A 22,270-nucleotide genomic window follows, 5' to 3' on the forward strand; every position below is an offset into this window, starting at 1 on the left:
CACAATTGTTTTGCCACCGTATGAACCAAATATGAAGTAAAAAAAGCTGATGTTGAATTATGTGCGACCTTATATTGCAACTTGTAATGAGGTACCCAATGATGAAAACTTTACCTATACCTTTTGCATCTATCTGAATTTGGGTTTAGAATGTCAGGTATGTGAATCATATACAAAATATGCTCAAGAGAATGTCAGGTGTGTGAATACTACATGAATATGCCAATGAGAATGTCAGGTATGTGAATACTGTATAAATATGCCAATGAGAATGTCACGTATGTGAATACTGTACAAAATATGCCCATGAGAATGTCTGGTATGTGAATCCTGTACAAAATATGCCCATGAGAATGTCAGGTATGTGAATCCTGTATAAAATATGCAAAAGAGAAAGTCATGTATGTGAATGTTGTACAAAATATGCACAAGAGAATGGTACAAAATACACAAATACACAAACACAGCGTCTTTTATCATGAAAATATTTTTTTACAATAACTTGATTGAAAACTTATAAATATAAAAGATTTACACATAATATAAATGATAAATCTTTTGAAATACAACTAATCTAGTTCACTGTGAAGTAAAGATCACACTACATTGCATTGACATCTGAAATAAAATCATCAAAATTTAGATATGAGGACGATTAATTAACACAAACTTTAATATTGCTACATGCAGAAAAGACAACAGGGAATGAACAAAATCTCAACCTGAGAAAATTACCATTCATAAAACACAACAGATGCACTCAAAATAAGTTACAAAAAGATAGTGATGTTTTATGAAAAATATCACACCTCATATGCTGATAAAACTGGTAGAAAGCCAACAATAATAGGTGTAATATTTTCCATATATTCAAAAGAACATGTCATGCCATATAGACTAGCTTATAAGAAGTCTGCTGAAATGAACAAAAGTCCCTCAAAGGGACTGATGCTTTACAGTCCAAGAGAATTTCCAGGAATTCAAGATACAACCATTTCCTTTTTGAAGCAATGAGTGCTGAAACAATCTCTGATATTCATTTTCTACAAGATTTTCAAGTTAGCCACTGTGGCAGCCATACCTGATGCAGGATTGGCACCAATTTTGTTTAGGACAAACTAGACACCATTATAAGTCTATGGTGAAAACACCATGCCAAAATGACCATCCATTCAGGAAACTTAGTGACATAGTGGATCTCTGCCGGGCACAAATTTCACTTAAGACCAACTAGACATCATCGTGTCAACGTGACCATCTATGTTAGAGTGTAATGATATTATTTTCAAGATGGCCACCACAGTGGCTATACTGAATGTCAGATTGGAATAATTTTCATTCAGGCCCCAATATGCACCATACACTGAAAACCCTATGTCAATATGACTTCCATTTAGGAAATGTATAAACAAGATTTTCAACATGGTTGACATGTTCATTCAGGTGGAGTAGCTGTAATAAAATGTTCAAAACTAGCTACTGCTGTGACCACATTGGATGTCAGTGTGGCAGCATTTTCATTTAGGACCATCATAAAGTCTTTAGGTGAAAAACCAAACCAATATGACTTTCCATTCAGTAGTAGGAATAACAAGATTTTTAAAATAGTTGTTATGGTGGTCATACGGGAAGTCTGATCAGCACAATTTTAATTATATGAAAAAGCAGACATCACAAGAAATATTTTAGTGAAACCTCATGTAGACATGGCCTCAGATGTAGCAACTGCAAGATTTTCAAGATGGTCATTGTGGTGGCCATTACTGGATGTCTTAGTTGAACCATTTTCATTTACAACCAACTAGACCATGGGATTACTCTGCATGTAAAGTAGTTTCATGGCAATTCTCCTAGTAGTTTAGGAGGAGTAGTGATAACAAACTTGTGTTAATGGATGGAAGCATGACAGGTACCAGATGACATTACAACAGGCAATCCTTTAAGTTCTTTGGTCTAAGACCAGTGGAACTGTCAACCAGCATAGTATCAGAAAAGCCTTTGCATAGGCTCTGAAAAGTTAATAATAATAATAATAATAATAACAATAATAATAATAATAATAATAATGATAACTCAGGCAAAGAAACACACTGGAATTTTAACAGTAAATGTTAACAAGTACTAGTGACCTAGCTTTGTGAGCAGTGGAGACTTAAAACAACTCTGAAGTATGAGGTACATTTGCTTCATGAAACATGAGGCATATTTGCCTCATGAAACATGAGGCTCATTTGCCTCATAAAAGCTGAGACATATTTGCCCCAGGAAACATGAGGTACAACTGCCTCAGGAAAAATGAGGTACATTTGCCTTAGGCACACCATACAATCGTGCTGTCTGCTCAAAAGTCAAGGAACAAAAAGTTAGTCATCTTTTTGAACAAGAAGTTACAAACCAATATTGGTGTCCTTGGTTTTATTATATTATACAAGAACATGCTTCACAATTTCTGGCTTCAGCAGTCCAAAGCCAGCCCTCAACTTGCCTGTCTGCCTTAAAGAGGAATTACATTACAGGAACGTTATTTTTTATAACAGCTCCATATAACATATGAACAGACTCTGCAGAACTGTCTCCACTTGAGATATGCAACACTCTGACTTAATACAATACAAACCAAATTACAAATTAGTATGAAATGATTACTGATAACCATTATATACTTGATTTACTTAGGAATGCTGCATAACATTTTCCAACGGTCTCCTTTTACAGCAAACAATTAATATAAATTTCATACAATCTGAATTATTCATTGACTGTGTCATTGCTGAGTATGCTGTTCTAGACTCCTCTGTTAAGTTTTACCACAGATGATCCACATTAGTGTCCGAACATAGACCTAATTCAGACAGACAGCAAGGGACATTGTGAAGCAGAGAGACAGCAAGATGTACATATGGAGGGACAATGATAACACTATGTTTTACAACTTCTGTTGTGGGAAATAAAAAAGAGTTTGCATTGTTATGGCATAAGCATAGGATATAATTTCTGTCTAGATAGATGAATGCTGTTATTTCTTGGTATGAATGGAATTTTGCATACAAGTTCTGTACTGTGTATTGAATATACTGCATGCCTGACAGAGTCCTTTGACAGATTACTCAGGACACAACATCTATACTGGCTGGGATTTTTTCCTTTCTTTCTATTTACTACTGAAGAAAAAAAACATGCTGCCTAAAGTCCCAGAACACCTTTCTCCCTGCTTGAGCCATTGGTAGAAATAAGTGGTTGGTCATCTCAAAACATGACTTCTTTTTTAGCTGTGGCGTCCTTTACATAAGATGTAAATCTCTTAAGAAACCTTGGGTACTCCCTCTTGTACACTGCCCTAAGAACTGATGCAGGAGCCCAGCCCCCAGGGTTCACTAAAAAGAAGAAAATATATATTGCATGCAAAGATCATCAGAATACACATACCAAACAATTAATGACTGACTACTAAAAAGTACTTATTCAAACCCCATGTTACAAGTAAATGTCTTGAGAAAGGACACAGCTTACAGATTGAAACTTAGTGCAATGAAAGAACTTTCAAAACTACATTATATTCCTGTAAGATGTATGGGTTTTGAATGATGAAAGAACTTTCAAAACTACACTATATTCCTGCAAGATGTATGGGTTTTGAATGATCAAAGCAAACTCCAGCTGACTGATTGACTTTGCTTTCTCAACTCTCAAGCTCCTATAAATGAAGCACTTAATAAATGTTTTGGAAGTGACAACTTTTCTCAGTCTCTAGTGACCTTGAACTCTGAGATCATGAGCTTAATTAAAATCTTATGTACATTTCCATAAAACGTCCCATCTCTATGGGAACCACTTACCATCAGCAGTATAACTAATTTTACAGCGAATGTTGTCTCTGGTGATTTTTCCATCAGCTGGTGGGTCTATGATTGTTTGACAGACCATTGCAACATTCATAGTCACCCGTACATACTTTCCTGTCTGGAGAAAAATTATGAGATTAATGGACTTCATATATACAAACCTACATATCTTAAAACAATGTCCAACACTTGCTATCATGGACCTGATAAAAGATGATAGAAATCATAATAATAATCCAAAATTAATTCAGTATTTCTCCTATATGCAGCCCAGAACAACTGCCATGTTTATTATTAAAATGAAGAAGACAAAACTATCATTTGTTAACAGTTTTCTAAATATAAAACCTATCATCAAACATGTGCTTGACAGGAACTTTAAAGTTTTCCTCTTCTTTGAGTTCTGAGTCTCATAGTAACTTTATGTAGCGCAAGTATTTTTCTTATCTGAGTTTCTCTGATTCTTTTACAAGTCATCAACTTAAGTACTCACATGAGAGAAGACAGGTAGAGAGTGTGATTGACAGAAAGAGAGACAGACAAACAGATCATACCGGAACAGATTTATGGTCAGTTGAGTAATTGACAACAATCCAGACATCTGGCTCCTCATCACTCTCACCAGGAACATGTCGGATATGTGTCCAAAATACTGCATCTCGCTGTGAAGCAGGCCATACTCTCTTGATGACATTATGACATATGAATGTGTCCTCTGACAGCCACTCAACAACATCACTGCTTTCCAGAGTGGCTGTGTAAAAAGAAATAACATTTACACTGACAGATGAAAGTGACCACTGACCACGCTTCAATGACATCACTAGTTTTCAGGATGGATGAGTAAACAGAAATAACATCTACATTTGATTTAATGCCCATAGCAGGGTTCTGTCATTTCAAACAATATAATGATGTATATGGTGTACATAATACATACAGCATTGCATCTGTTACTATGGTGTACATAATACATACAGTAAAGCATTGCATCTGTTACTATGATGTACATAATGCATACAGTACAGCATTGCATCTGTCACTGTGATGTGCGTAATGCATACAGTACAGCATTGCATCTGTTACTATGGTGTACCTAATGCATAAAGTACAGCATTGCATCTGTTACTATGGTGTACCTAATGCATACAGTACAGCATTGCATCTGTTACTATGGTGTACCTAATGCATACAGTACAGCATTGCATCTGTTACTATGGTGTACGTAATGCATACAGTACAGCACTGCATCTGTTACTATGGTGTACGTAATGCATACAGTACAGCACTGCATCTGTTACTATGGTGTACGTAATGCATACAGTACAGCACTGCATGTTACTATGATGTACGTAATGCATACAGTACAGCACTGCATCTGTTAATATGGTGTACGTAATGCATACAGTACAGCACTGCATCTGTTACTATGGTGTACGTAATGCATACAGTACAGCACTGCATCTGTTACTATGGTGTACGTAATGCATACAGTACAGCACTGCATCTGTAACTATGGTGTACATAATACATACAGTACAGCATTGCCTCTGTTACTATGGTGTACATAATACATACAGTACAGCACTGCCTCTGTTACTATGGTGTACATAATACAGCACAGCACTGCATCTGTTACTATGGTGTACATAATACATACAGTACAGCACTGCATCTGTTACTATGGTGTACATAATACATACAGTACAGCACTGCATCTGTTACTATGGTGTACATAATACATACAGTAAAGCAATGCATCTGTTACTATGGTGTACATAATACATACAGTACTGCAATGCATCTGTTACTATGGTGTACATAATACATACAGTACAGCACTGCATCTGTTACTATGGTGTACATAATACATACAGTACAGCACTGCATCTGTTACTATGGCGTACATAATACATACAGTACAGCACTGCCTCTGTTACTATGGTGTACATAATACATACAGTACAGCATTGCATCTGTTACTATGGTGTACATAATACATACAGTAAAGCAATGCATCTGTTACTATGGTGTACATAATACATACAGTACTGCAATGCATCTGTTACTATGGTGTACATAATACATACAGTACAGCACTGCATCTGTTACTATGGTGTACATAATACATACAGTACACCACTGCATCTGTTACTATGGTGTACATAATACATACAGCTCACCATTGCATCTGTTACTATGGTGTGCATAGTACATACATCTCACCATTGCATCTGTTACTATGGTGTGCATAAAACATACAGGACACCATTGCATCTGTTACTATGGTGTGCATAATACATACAGTACAGCACTGCATCTGTTACTATGGTGTACATAATACATACAGTAACAGCACTGCATCTGTTACTATGGTGTACATAATACATACAGTAACATCACTGCATCTGTTACTATGGTGTACATAATATATATTGTACATCATTGCATCTGTTACTATGGTGTACATAATACATACAGTACAGCACTGAATCTGTTACTATGGTGTACATAATACATACAGTAACATCACTGCATCTGTTACTATGATGTACATAACAGATTACTGTAATGCATAAATTGCTATGATGTACATAACACATCATGTGATACATCCAGTAGTATGATGTAAATAATGAGAGTGCAATGTATCTATCATGATGATGTACACAACAGAGCTCTGTATTCATCCATTATTACAATGTACAGAATGCATACAAAAGCTGTGATGCACATAATGCAGTACTTCAAGGCACACATTGCTATGATGTATCAATCATGGAGTACTGTTAGTATCTATTATTATTGTGTATGTACTGCTGAGTAATGTTCTGCAACCATTACTACTATGTAACAATGAGTACTGTTCTGCATCCATTACTACTATATATGTAACATGGAGTACTGTCATGCAGCCATTACTGTTATGCAATACTGAGTACTATTATGCATCCACAACAATGATCTAACAGAGTACTGTTATGCATCCGTTACTATGATGTATATAACACTGAGTAGTATTAGCATCCACAACAATGATCTAACAGTCATGTTTACCCCGACCCAGAGTAGCCCAGTTTGAAACATGTATAATCAAGGTAATTCTGACGGGTCATTGTTTTATGTCGAACATTGCCGAAGGCTAGCACTAATCCGTTACGTAAGACTGTTGTGGCTAGAATCGAAAAACCGGACATCGGAGTTGCGAGGCGCCGATAGCCAATTATCACCTAGGTGTCGAAATGTTCCCAGATCAAAAGAAATTGCATGAAGAAGTGGGAGTGTCCTAACTTTTTTCCCCTGCAAACAGACAGACAGGTTGAACTGGCCGCTAAGACGATTGGACAGGGGCACAGCGCCACCCAATCAGAATCGAGATGGGGGGAGACCTTGATTTGGGTAGAATGATATCCCTGCGTTTTCCGGCAAAAGTTAGTTCGCTGAGAGAAATTACCCAGAGAAGAGGTTAGCGTAACTCCGAATAGCCATTCGTTATTGGCGGGAAAATCTTAGAGCGGGAAGGTCTAAGTACAGAAAGCTTCAAACGGAAGCTTTGAGGGACAGACCAGTTAAAGTTTGGTCCCGTGGTCTCAGATAGAGAGACGGAGGGAAGGAGGAGAAGGTGAAGTTGAAGTCTGGGAGGAAATTGGAGGAGGAGATAATAGAGAGGGAAAGGAGAAGAAAAGAGAAGTTGAAGTCTGGGAGCGAAGTTGGAGGAGGAAATAGTAGAGAGGGAAACGGAGACAAAGGAGGAGTTAGAGGAGTGGAAAGAAGGAAGGAATCAGCGGGAAGAAATAGATGAGTAGATGCAAGGACAGGGGGAAAATCGAACTCACACTGTAAATCACGGGATGAATTAGGCTGTCACTTGGTCGAGGGAAAGACGAGTGATTGGAAGTTATTGTTTTTAAATTATCACATTTATTAAATTGTTATTGATTGAATTTCATCTTCATGTTCTCTATAATTTAACCGTCAGCATTGCTGACTGGGGGCTCAGAGCTGTAAATCTACATCATCACTAATTTAACTTTTTAACCTAACGAGCCAGGGTGGAACTTTCAATTTAATTTAATTAAATTATATTGGGAGAACCCCACCCCAATACGACAGAACGTCACAAACACTGAGTACTGTTATGCATCCATTACTATGATGTATATAACACAGTACTATTAGCATCCATTACCATTAAGCATGCAATACTCAGTACTGTCAGCATTTTACTATTATGATACAATGTTAGCAACCATAACTACTATGTATGTAGCACTGAGTACTGTAAGCATCCATTACAAATATGTATGTGATACCCAGTACTGTTATGCATCCATTACTACGATGTACATAACACAAGCACTCTAGTCCATGTAACATCTGCTATAATGATATTTTCATCACCCCACTCTTGCATGTGATACATCTGTCTGACTGGTTATGTGGTGATCGACGACTTGCTTTCCCTGTCATAATATTTTCAGTAAATTAAATGGTAAGATGTGCATTGTGGAGTCACGTTAAGTTGCGTTTGAATAAAGAAATCGTAAACACTTTTATGTTCAGCATTTACAAAATTCACAGACAAACTGTCTGTCTGCTTTCCCCTTTATGTGAGTAAAATTTTTGGTACCATTTTTGTCAAAAACCCAACCAGTTGCACATGACATTCAGCTTTCACATGGCACACTTGTTATCCTGTTCTCAAAACCATCATATAACCAATTAGAGGTTGTTTACAGTTGATCAAGATGCTCAGGATGTCAGTAAGGATGTTATGTGACTTATGTGAACCAGTAAGTTAAATGATATGTGACAAAATAAAAGAATTCTTTAAAAGGGTAGCAAATAGACTTAAGATAAATTGCTTATCTTTAATTACAAATGCATGATGACCAGAAAAACAATAAAATTCAGCAAGGAAACACCTGTATATTCTCGGCACTCTCGAGATGGTCGTTTATGACTGACATCAAAACCAGACTCAAGTGACATTTACTGACTGGAAGTGTTTGTCCATGTTATTTTGTTGTGCATAAACAGCTGTAATGCTAATAAACAAAAGTGAAATTCTATACCAATTTATCCTGCTGAAACTCCTGAAAATAGCCTTAATATTGACATTTTGTCTTTTTGCAGTACAATCAAAATGTTTATTTCTGACCAACCTGTGTGCAAATCACTTAACATCAACAGAACAAAAATGGCAGCCACAAAACTTGATTACTGTTTAGTGATTCTTATGTATCGTTATTTTAAGATGAAAGCAATCACATCCACTTAATTAAACTGAAATAAATACTGCATTTCCAATTAAGAATTGTTTATAATTTAATTACTTCTAATTAACATATGTGCATCTCATGTAACATTTATGGAACAGAACTGGCAGTCATTGTAAAGTGATTCTTGTCTACTGTCAAGGAAAGTTACACAATATAGCACTGCTTTGCTTAAAATCAGATTTTGAAAGAATTTACATTGAGAACTATAAAATACTTTATAGCAACAGCAGCATCAGATCAACAATAAGGACAAGAGTTTCCTGTGACATCAAGTACTTAATTCAGAAGTCACCCTAAGCAAGTTGGCATGCCATGGAGCATACTATGTGAGGTGCATAATCATTTAATATAATACACTGCAAATGAAAATAATGCAACATAATATAACTATAGACTATATCAGTCTATTTATAAATGCGTAATGTAATGTTTGAAGTTGTTGTTACTTGATGGTTGACGAGTACATGATAAATGGAAAAGTTTTACATACATTTTAACCATACAGATGCTGATGCTTTTATTCATTATGTAGCTGTGATAGATTTATGTTAATTATTATCCAGATATTGAAATAAGTCATCAGCTGAATATTTAATTTGTCCATCCTGTTAACTGAGTTACAAGTAAATGACTGCAATGATCTGACAAGCAATATGTTGAAAGGAAAACTGACAGAGTTATCTTCCCACTCTTACTTTATTGCAGATAGGATACTAGATCACTGATCCATAACTAATTTAATGTGAAAATGAACCATTTATAATTTTGGGTATTTGTCCCACATGACTGGGTGAAGAGCATATTTCATGCCATATATTACATTAACATGACCCTGTAGCCTGATGCAGGAAAGTTATATTACATTATTATGACCCTGTATCCTGATGCAGGAAAGTTATATTACATTAATATGATGTTGTAGCCTTATGCAGTAAAGTTATATTACATTAATATGGCATTGTATCCTGATGAAAGAGTTGTATTACATTAATATGACCCTGTAGCCTGATGCAGGAAGTTATATTACATTAATATGACCTGGTAGCCTGATGCAGGAAAGTTATATTACATTAATATGGCCTTGTAGCCTGATGAAAGAGTTGTATTACATTAATATGACCTTGTAGCCTGATGCAGGAAGTTATATTACATTAATATGACCTGGTAGCCTGATGCAGGAAAGTTATATTACATTAACATGGCATTGTAGCCTGATGAAAGAGTTGTATTACATTAATATGGCCTTGTAGCCTGATGCAGGAAAGTTATATTACATTAATATGGCCTTATAGCCAGATGCAGGAAAGCTATATTACATTAATATGACCCTGTAGCCTGATGCAGGAAAGTTATATTACATTAATATGGCCTTGTTGCCTGATGCAGGAAAGTTATATTACATTAATATGGCCTTGTTGCCTGATGCAGGAAAGTTATATTACATTAATATGGCCTTGTTGCCTGATGCAGGAAAGTTATATTACATTAATATGGTCTTGTAGCCAGATGCAGGAAAGTTATATTACATTAATATGGTCTTGTAGCTGATGTAAGAGTTGCATGACATTAATATGGATTTGTACCCTAATGCAAGTTATTTAACATTAATATGATCATGTAGCCTGTTGTAAGATAATTAAATGACATTAATATTTACTTGCAGCCTGATGTGCTGTATCTGATTAATCTTCTAGTCATTATGCAGTCCAAATTTGTGTCTATTTGAACTTTCCACAATTTGTTTTTTCCAAATTCTTGACTTTATGATGGTTGTGGTAAAAGGAAGAGCACAAGATCTCAATGATTTAATGGGACATGTAGCAGTAGTTATAGTGACTCTCAGGTTGTGAATATCTCTGTGACTATTATCATGGCTGTTAATATCTCTCATGTGACTATCCTGTTGTGAATATCGCTTCGAGTGACTATCATCATAGTTCAATGTGTCAGATTACAAAATCAATGGAATAATTTCAAAATGTAACCAAGCATGCTCAGAACACTCAACAAACATGCTGTACATATTGTCAATAGGACTCTTCAACTGACCATGACTCAAACAGTAAGTAATACTGATAAGTGTTGTGCACAAAACTGGTCTGCAATAAATTGCGGTGTTTTTAGAACAGGTAAAAGACAGGTAGGTGTATGGATGGAGCATATAACTATTTCCCCTACAAATGTGTGGAGATAATAATTACATGGCAAATATAAGCGGAGTTAGAAAAATTCAGTTTTATGCAGGTTTTCATACATTAAGCAACTTAAATATAGTAGAAAAGACTACAAACCTTCCCAGTCCATCCTGACTTTGATGTCCCAGAAGTGGTGGCACACCTCATGTCCAGTAATGCCCTGTTTTTAACACAAAATTATATTAACAATTATCTCACCTTGAAGGTAGGCATGACCAGAAATAATTCCAATTTTCACCTACTACCCTGGCAAGGATGATTGGCCTTAAAATTCTATATTTATTCTTTGCTTCTTTCCACATTAAAAGGTTGGCTACTTGCATGAAATTGTAGTTGCCCAAGAATGAATGTTAGTGGCCCTGACTAACTGGTCATGGACCTGTCATCCCCCACCATCTACAATAATGCTGACTCTCAAATAGAAGAGATCAATGCTTGGATGGGAAATCACAACAATGCACAAAGCTATAACAAAACAAAAAGGATCAAAAGCCCATTGGCCAGTTTTAGGGGAGGTTTCTATACAATGTAGCAGTAGTTTATTACTCAGTTTTATGGAAAATATGTACATGTCAGTTGCAAAAATGTAATACGTGTTGGCTTTATAATTCTATGTATGTATGAATATTTCTCATGTGTCTGCTTCTTTCAGCTCTGTTTTTCTTCTTTTATGTTGTGTCAGTAAAATAGCTCATGAAGAGCTAGTGTTCCCATTCAGACAATTGTGTCACTAACATAGTTCAGAAAGCTTTCTCACATACCCATTATGGTTGTGCCTGAGACTCAAACCTACAAGGACAGAGGTGAGATGATAGAGGTCGGTAAAGGCAAGCCACCCTGGACCCACTTTATTCTGACAAATGATGTTAAATATAAAGGATGTTGTAACCAGCATACTGTACTCTGAATCATTTCTTTTCAAACATTAATTTGCACTACCAGCATACTGTACTCTGAATCATTTCTTTTCAAACATTAATTTGCACTACCAGCATACTGTATTCTGAATCATTTCTTTTCAAACATTAATTTGCACTACCAGCATACTGTACTCTGAATCATTTCTTTTCAAACATTAATTTGCACTGTTTCCAAACAATTACATTTTTTCTGGTGCTTAAATTTGTGGTTTTGGGAAGGGGGTCTTACTGCTTCACAGATGGTACTATTGCTTCCGTAGAGAGATCCTTGTATGTTGGTGTTATGACTCTGTGGCCTTAAACAAAGTAACACAAAGGAGAGAAAATTGTGAAGTTCAACAAATAATTTATTTCCCCAGGATAAAAGGTGAAAATTTATAAAGAACTTGTGAATTAAATCCCATAACAGTCCTAAAAGTTCTATCACAAGTCCAAATGCAGAGGGTATTCCAAATGAATTCTAATGGTGTTCTGAATGAATTTCAAACTTGTTTGGGCTTATATGCCAGTAGCCTGGAACAGTGTGAATGAATTTCAAACTTGTTTGGACTTATATGCCAGTAGCCTGGAACAGTGTCAATGAATTTCAAACTTGTTGGGGCTTACGTGCCAGTAGCCTGGAACAGTGTGAACGAATTATAAACTTGTTGGGGCTTATGTGCCAGTAGCCTGGAACAGTGTGAATGAATTTCAAATTTGTTGGGGCTTATGTGCCAGTAGCCTGGAACAGTGTGAATGAATTTCAAACTTGTTGGGGCTTACGTGCCAGTAGCCTGGAACAGTGTGAATGAATTTCAAACTTGTTGGGGCTTATGTGCCAGTAGCATGGAACAGTGTGAATGAATTTCAAACTTGTTGGGGCTTATGTGCCAGTAGCCTGGAACAGTGTGAATGAATTTCAAACTTGTTGGGGCTTACGTGCCAGTAGCCTGGAACAGTGTGAATGAATTTCAAACTTGTTGGGGCTTATGTGCCAGTAGCATGGAACAGTGTGAATGAATTTCAAACTTGTTGGGGCTTATGTGCCAGTAGCCTGGAACAGTGTGAATGAATTTCAAACTTGTTGGGGCTTACGTGCCAGTAGCCTGGAACAGTGTGAATGAATTTCAAACTTGTTGGGGCTTATGTGCCAGTAGCATGGAACAGTGTGAATGAATTTCAAACTTGTTGGGGCTTATGTGCCAGTAGCCTGGAACAGTGTGAATGAATTTCAAACTTGATCAATGAGCACTTTGTAAATCCAATGAATAACTGAAATAAATAAATTAAATTCCATTAACTGACTACAAACTGATTCCACAAAGACTGATGTTAAGATACGAAATCACTAATTCTGAAGTAGACAACGTGTATATGAAAAACAAAGACACTACTTCAGAACCAGGAAGAGGGTCAACATAATGGAAATTTCCATCAAAATGAAAACGAAATTTGCTTCTAGAAAATTGTAAAACCAGAATCAAGGCTGTATGGAAAACTAAAACCTAGTAAACATGTTTACCTTCAACTAATAATTATTTTAATATATAATCTAAAATCATATATTAACTATGTAATGTGTTGTTTACAAACAAAGCCAGCTCCAAAAAGATGTGAATAGTCCAGTAGACACCTGTCCTCAATAACTGTTCAAGATCAAAAACACGATGAAGATATACCTAACAGGTGGATCTTTATGAATTCGGGAAGTAGTCATATTGCTTCCATAGAATGGTCAACATTTGTTGGGTCTTTATGGATTTTGGAAGGGTTTGTATTGTTGTCATAGAATGATCTTTGATTGTTGGGTCTTTATGGATTTTGGAAAGGCTTGTCTTGTTTCCATAAAAGTATCTTTGTTTACTGGGCCTTTATGGATTTTGGAAGGGTTTTTACTGTTTCCATAAAAGCATTGTTGTTTATTGGGCCTTTATGGATTGTGGAAGGGCTTGTATTGTTTCCAAACAAGGATCATTCATTGTTGGATTTTGGATTGACTTGTATTGCTTTGATAGAATGATCATTGTCTGTTAGGTCTTTATGAAGTTTGGAAGAGGCCGAATTGTTTCCATAAATCACTGTTTGATGGGTCTTTATGGAATTGGGATCGTTTCCTATTCCACAGAAAGCATACTGTACAGATACAATTTTTCTTCTTTCCATCTGACCTGTGATCTTATGACACTGAAAGTGATCGGGTTCTTCCTCACCGCAAGAGCTAACCATCAACTAAATTTTGATAACTGTAGGTGGTGGAGAACTCGACTTATTGTGTGAAAATAATTTTTCTTCTTTCAGTCACACAGTACAAGACATCTGAGCTTTTGACCTCAAAATTTATAGTGTTCTTCCTAAATGTGTGTACTATTACTGGTATGCTGACTGCCTGCATTTTTTTAATTCCAGTCATCTGCATCACAGAACTTTTTCACTGTACTGGTATTTTGGTAGTTTCTGTCAGTAAGATATGTATGGAAATTCCCACCTAATCTTGATATGAATGAAACTGTATTAAAAGCATTTTTTCATTTTTCTTTACAAAATAGTTCCAAATATTATTAATTTGTTTACAAAACATTTGTATTTGCCACAATTGTTTTTGGAATATTACAAATATAGTTATATTTGTGAATCTTTAATCATGGCAGATCAATGGTATGTTGTGAAAGATATTCAAAGCAGATCAAACGTTTCAAAAAATTTAAAACAAAAAAAAAATAGGAAAAAGAAAGTTCTTTTTTAGTTATTTACTTTTCTATGTTAATGTGTTAGGTATATATTTACATAACTGTGAATAATCCTAATAATTTCAGGAAAGAATTTGTTTTCTGCTTGAATTTTACATAAAGTTTCTAATCCACAAAATATTTTCTTGTTTGCCAAGTCAGCATGTTTCACTTTTACTGACCCTCTGTGAGAAATATCTTGCAATATGTTGGCATGCCACAAAAAGTTTTCCTGCCTATTATATCAATATCCTAGCATGCCCCTAAAAGTTTTCCTGCCTATTATATCAATATGTTGGCATGCCCCTAAAAGTTTTCCTGCCTATTATATCAATATGTTGGCATGACACAAAAAGTTTTCCTGCCTATTACATCAATAGTGTAGCTAGCAACTTGCCGGCTTAAGTGTACACACTTCCTACTTTTATCAATATGTTCTATAATGTGAGCACTACATATTTAACAATGAACATATGCATACTATAAGGTACTGACCATTTAATATTACAGTACTCTCAAGCAGAGATATTTTATTTTGTTATCTGAAAATTATTTATTTCAAATAATATAATGAATTTAATATTGTGTTATTTTCTTATAAAACAGAACAAGATTTTTTTCCCAAGCTATTTAAGATTTTGAAATTTAAAAATGATCCCAGGACCCTTCCCCCAACACATTAAATCACTGGTCCCTTATATGCTTGCGTTATACTGTGGTCTGTAAGTTCTGAAATAATAAAGTATTAGTGTTATTGAACTCAAGTTCTTCCTTACCCCAAATGCAAGCCATCCACCAAATTTGGTAACTGTAGATTGTGGACAACTCAGGTTGCTTTGTGTAATGAAACTGGTAACAGACAGACATGGATGGATAAGATCACAACTTAAAACACCCAGTCTTATGACAGACATGTATAACCCATGTCATGCACTAAATGAAAATACTTAAAATAAGTCACAGTAACCTTCTTTGGTTGTAAGGGTGTGGCACAATCTTCTATTTTAATGGCTTTTGATAAACAGAAACTGAGAATAAAATATCAAAAGCATAAAATTTGACCAAAGTCAGCAAAACATGAAAGACGGATCAAAGTGACAAACTTTATGATGAGGGTGAAGTATTTGTCAAGATGCATCCAATTATCACTGAGGTTGTACAAGTTTTTTCATGTGTACCAATCATGTCAGGGGTAGTACAATAATGTCCAAAATTAAAACTGTTACGACTTCCCTAGCTTTCAGCAAAATTTTGTGACATTTTACCTTTGGCTGAGAAATAAAAGAGTAATTCTTTTTGTTGTAAATCTTAAATTTAAAAAAAAAGAAAGTTATATTTATAGTAGACATGTTTGTCTCTGATTCAGGGATTATTTGACTATATGTTATACTCACAGTGACTGTATGTACAGCTTTCAAGGGATCTAAAACAATCCCATTTTCCTCAATCTCTCTTTTGTACACCTTGAGCTCTCCTTCCTCCGCAATACATTCCCATGTATCCTCTCCACCCTTCGTCTTCTCATATATACGATGGATATGCCGAGAAACCACCTCATTTATCTGTAAGAAAAGAATGTTACAAGTATACTAACAGGTCTAAATAAGTAGTCTGTATACTTAAAGAAAGCAATTTGACCAAATACAAATGCATTTTTCCTATTATGCTAATAAATTTATTTTAAGCATTTCATCCAACTTTTGTCTGGGTATTGTTTAGAGGTGATATGATTAATCGACATCAATCCATCAATACTTTTACCATATCTATACAAACCAAGGCAAGAGAAGAAGAATCAATACAAAATGATAATTACCCAATACATGTTACTTTAATCTTCAGCAGTCATGAATAATTATTAGTTGTTTGCCATTTTATTGGCAATTCGTTTGAGACAGCCATGGCAGGAAGAATGCACTCACTTCTGTAAAACTAAAAAAAACTATTGTTGACGCCTACCCATCTTCTACAAATAACAAACACAAGGTGACTAACTCATGTGGTTTGAAATAAGTCTCCATGTTTCATTGCCAATAATTCCATGCTAATTATTTCATCCCTTCAGCATGTTCAGCCACTAATAATAAATTATCATAAAGAAGATATTGTTCTTATGCATTTCACTGATCATTTAATAACTACATTTACACAAAGTTTCTCTGCTGCTTTACATCTTGTCAACTTGCATTGATCTTCCTGTCTGTCATGTGGAGAAGTATGTCACATTTAATTCTGATTGGTGGTTATTGTTTGTTCACGTCCAGAGTAAAACAATAACCACCCATCAGAAGAAAAATTCTGATGTATTTAATGAGTGAAGTATTGAAGTCCAAACTAGGAAATTTGAATTCAAAGCAAGAGAGAAACTTCATGCAAAAGCTGCCATTAAACAATCTGCAAAGGACTTAAACTGCATGTGAAGAACAAGTTTGTAATATCTCCTTTAACACTGATACATGTAATTAGTGAATGAATGTGCTGATGGGATAAAAAAAACATTGGCACAGAATCAGCAATGGGCCAGATTCCAAACCAAAAAATTTATAGTCACCTTGTTAATTTGTCAAAATGGAATGGTTGTTATCAATAGTTTCCTTTTTTTACTGACAGAGTCTGTGGCCACAGTAGTTGTTTTACATGTATGTAGTTGGGCGTACATACAGGACCAAGTCAAGATGATCAAACTGTGATAATAATAAAGAAAATGTAATCTGACAATCAATACACATATGGAAGGAAGGAGTAAATAACCTATACATCAGAAAACACATTTTATGCTAATTACCTCATCATAATATGGATTGGAAGGCTGTAGTAAAATCTTTGGTGGCGGTTTTGTGGTCTTTATAGCTATTTTCTGAAAAAAAGTAAACAAAGACAGGTTTTAAATCCCACCACTTAAATACATATTTATATCTTACCTTAAAGATATGGCCTTTTCTGCTTTCACATGAACCATTTGTATCAATTGCAACCGATTTCACAAATTTTTACAACATTATTTAAAACTGAAATATAAGCTGGTATCTCAACTTGAGTTCATTATTGAGGTTATTCACTTTTTCTAATTACAAAAGACCTGGCCTTTCAAATGGGCTAAAAACCATTTTGATTCAAATCTTTTCATAGTTAGGTTGAAAGGGTGAAGTGCTGATATGGGGCTGAGACATTATTCAGGTCTCGAGAGTACTCAATTAATTTGTACTCTGGAGACCTGAAAACCCACTTATTCATACCTGTGTTTGTATTCACTCTTACCTTCAAATGGATGAGTATCCCGAAGCAGTAATCAACAGTAAATTTTGGAGATAAAAGGCTTAACTCTAAAATATTCTTAACTTCCACTTATTTTTAGTTCAAAACTGAAGAAAACAGAATTAATCTCACACAAAGAAGAGAATGTAAGAGAATGTAAGCATTGCTTTATTCCCTATGGTGATTGTCTTTTTGTGAGTGACCTTTATTCCCTATGGTGATTAACATTTCTTGAGTGACCTTTATTCCCTATGGTGATTATCATTTTGTGAGTGACCTTTATTTCCTATGGTGATTATCATTTCTTGAGTGAACTTTATTCCCTATGGTGATTATCTTGAATGACTTTTATTCCCTATGGCAATTATCTTGAGTGACCTTTATTCTCGATATTGATTATCTTTTCTTGAGTAACCTTTTTTCTCTATGGTGATCATCTTTTTTTGAATGACCTTTATTCCCTATGGTGATTATCTTGAGTGACCTTTATTCTATGTGGTGATTATCTTTTCTTGAGTGTCCATCATACCCTATGGTGATTATCTTTTCTTGAGTAACCTTCATTACCGATGGTGATTATCTTTCCTTGAATGACCTTTATTAGTGAACCTTGAAAGAATCATGTTTTCTGGATCTACCGGTTAAGAACAAGAATGTTCAATCCCCTATTTCATTTGAAAACCATGTACACCTGTTTTTGTTATCCCAGTCTAACTTACCTTGTAAAAATGATGATTAAACAAAACTAATTTCATATTAATGGACCATACCAGACTGTTAATTCCTTCTGACCATACCAGACTGTTAATTCCTTCTGACTATACCAGACTGTTAATTCCTTCTTTGTCTGAGCCAACAGTGTTATTTTACCAGACTGGAAAGCTGCAGAATGTTAACCCTGCATTTTTAAATCACACTCCATTCAACACTGAATCAGAGTTTGTCTTCTGCTTTATTTCATTTGGAAATATGGGTGTTATCTTACAAAACGCAAATACAGAACTGTTGATTACTTGCAAGGACTTGTTCAATTCTGTTTTTCAAAGTCTTTTCCAACAGTACAGTAAAAAAGATACAATGGTAACAATTTCAGCCTAAGTAGAGATAATACAAAAAGAGAGAAATTAAACTGGTTTCAGTCTATATAAAAGATAATACAAATAGAGGAAATCAAACTAGTTTCATTCTATATAAAAAATAAATAGAGGAAGACATAATCAAAATATACATTTCACACTACATTTGATCATCTGAACATGACAATCTGGAACTTTAATATACTGTATGCATCATATCAGAATGAATGTTTGCTTTTAGTTAAAAAATCATCCAGTTTGAAAAATAAAAAATAACTTGAATTTTAAAAAATAATAACAATGCTTAGAACAGCAGAATCTGGTATGTTGTGAAATGGGATATAATTTATTGCTTTTATCAAAACCGTAGATTATGAAGCCCTAATTTCTATATAGTGGCAATGCCAGGAGTATTCCATTAGTATTCAGATGTAATTCTGAAAAGTGCTTGCTCTTATGAAACCACAATTACTTGCACTCCCACTCATCAAACTTAAATTTCTTGTATTCATATTTGAGCACTTAAAAAAGTACTTTGCCATTTGTCTGAACATAATACTTGCAGCTTGGTAAAAAGGCCAACATCTGAACATATCACTGGTAGCCTGTTAATAAGACTTACACTTGTACATATTACTGACAACCTGCTAATCCAACTTAAACTTGAACATATTACTGACAACCTGCTAAACCAACTTAAACTTGAACATATTACTGACAACCTGCTAATCCAACTTAAACTTGAACATATTACTGGCAGCCTGCTAATCCAACTTAAACTTGAACATATTACAGGCAGCCTGCTAATCCAACTTAAACTTGAACATATTACAGGCAGCCTGCTAATCCAACTTAAACTTGAACATATTACAGGCAGCCTGCTAATCCAACTTAAACTTGAACATATTACAGGCAGCCTGCTAATCCAACTTAAACTTGAACATATTACAGGCAGCCTGCTAATCCAACTTAAACTTGAACATATTACAGGCAGCCTGCTAATCCAACTTAAACTTGAACATATTACAGGCAGCCTGCTAATCCAACTTAAACTTGAACATATTACAGGCAGCCTGCTAATCCAACTTAAACTTGAACATATTACAGGCAGCCTGCTAAACCAACTTAAACTTGAACATATTACATGCAGCCTGCTAATCCAACTTAAACTTGAACATATTACTGACAACCTGCTAATGAGATTGACATTTTAATGTATTACAGTCAAATCTGTCCTAATGGTCACCTTTCCTCATCTGTCACCTGTTCACACTGGCCAATCTAATCCCCTTCCCCTGGCAAATTTCCTACATAAATACCCAATACGTAGATTTTGTTCACCTGCCTTCTGTGGTCAGCCAGAAGATGGTTTTTTTAACTAAACAATGGTTTCTCCCAGCCTTAAGCAAGTTTTGCTTGATGAGGAAGGCACTGTTCAGATAAAGGAGCATCATGTAAATTGATGTGCAAAAATTTCTTAACTCACTTGTACCCCAGTTGCATTGACACTGCAACTCAATGGTGTCAATGTCAAATTCAAAGCAATGCAATTTTTGTAATTAGAGAAGAGGGTCAAAGCAATTCATCTAGGGATGGTGGAAAAAGTAATCATGTTAATACAGCAGAAATGGAAGTCACCTTTGTGCCAGTGTCACAGGTATAGTTCGATATTTTCATCAATTTGTCAGGGAATTAAAGGTATCTCAGAGGATAAAAGTCCTTCTTTATAAAAGAGATATGAGTTACATTCCTATTTTTGAGGGTGAGGGGTTATTTAATATTTAAACCTTGTTTGTAAAGACATGCAAAGTTTCGCATCATGGGTTGCAAAGAATATACAGGTTCTTTTTATTTCCTATTTGTCAAATTGAATTCTCATATAAGCTGTCTTTTGATCTGGGCAAGCTGAGCAACTGGCTAATCCAGATATTTTTAAAGTATGGACAGCTGTTTCCAAGTGAAACTTGTATAAGCTGGCTGACCTAAGAGTCTGTCTTATTTTACAATCACATGCAAGCTGTCGTTCAGTAGTAAAATTAGTGTTTTGCCATGGTACACAAAACAAAGAATGGAAATTATTTTAAGTCACTGATGATTTAGCTTACAGGATGGATTAAAGTGGGCAGGGCACAGAAATCTTGTGTGGAATAAATATGGGAAAGAACATCATATATTCATATTTTTTAGTTTGTTTAATAGTCATGATCAAACAATTTTGACAACACAACAGCAACAATGATAATAATAATAATAATAACGATAATATTTAGTGCATGGCATTTGTTCAAAAACCAATTTTGTAAGGTGGACCTATGTATGGAGGTCACCAGTATAAGGCCATTTTAGCCTTTTCCATTGATGTCCATTATCCATAGGTTTGACAGTACTAGCAGTCTGCTAATAATACACAAAATATATTGACCTTTGTAAAATGACAAGATATGACAGTCAATGTCTAATTTAGAAATAAAGCTTCAGTAAATGTAATGACTTACATTCTCCTCCTCCTGGACAAGCTTGTCAATAGACGCATCCACTGCATCAAAGAACTCGTCTTCCTTGATAGCACAATGTGGTCCTTCCTAGAATGATATGTATGATTGGTTGAAAATAGTGGCAAGTGCATCAATTTTACTGCAGACTTACAAAATCACTCGATATATAAAAAATCAAACACAATTAAAATAATCAGAAATCTATAATGGATTTCAGGAAATAAACAAGGGGAGCGATAGTCTTTTTGAGTAAAGACTTGAAATGAAAAAGAAGTTTGTCAAAAGTAGTAGGAATTTCTTATCCCTACCAACATTTATGACTGGGTATCTTGGTTTCACTGCTTAGGAACAAATTGTAGTAACAGTCCATCAAAGGCACTGACATTCTACTGTATTAAATTTTTTTCTGGAATTCAAGAAACAATTTCTTATCCCTACCAACATTTATGACTGGGTATCATGGTTTCACTGCTTAGGAACAAATGTTGTAGTAACAGTCC

At 35.1% G+C, this 22,270-nt stretch overlaps 1 protein-coding gene across 2 annotated transcripts in view; it reads right to left on the bottom strand.

Annotated features, from left to right (window-relative positions):
• Positions 1-454: 454 nt before the first annotated feature.
• LOC149800835 (ceramide transfer protein-like) overlaps positions 455-22,270 on the bottom strand; it is a 62,858-nt gene continuing 41,042 nt past the window's right edge. For both annotated transcript variants that reach the window (XM_089954844.1, XM_089954843.1), the window contains exons 8-14: positions 21,771-21,857; positions 17,730-17,801; positions 16,339-16,506; positions 11,416-11,479; positions 4,397-4,596; positions 3,837-3,960; positions 455-3,374 (exon numbers count right to left, since the gene is read on the bottom strand). In XM_089954844.1, coding sequence (XP_089810970.1) covers positions 3,247-3,374; positions 3,837-3,960; positions 4,397-4,596; positions 11,416-11,479; positions 16,339-16,506; positions 17,730-17,801; positions 21,771-21,857 — 843 coding nt within the window. In that variant the 3' untranslated portion in view covers positions 455-3,246. The remainder of the gene's footprint in view (positions 3,375-3,836; positions 3,961-4,396; positions 4,597-11,415; positions 11,480-16,338; positions 16,507-17,729; positions 17,802-21,770; positions 21,858-22,270) is intronic.

This window comes from Sinohyriopsis cumingii, chromosome 4, assembly GCF_028554795.1.
Source record: "Sinohyriopsis cumingii isolate HCF-2022 chromosome 4, ASM2855479v2, whole genome shotgun sequence".
NCBI classification, from domain to species: Eukaryota; Metazoa; Mollusca; class Bivalvia; order Unionida; family Unionidae; genus Sinohyriopsis; species Sinohyriopsis cumingii.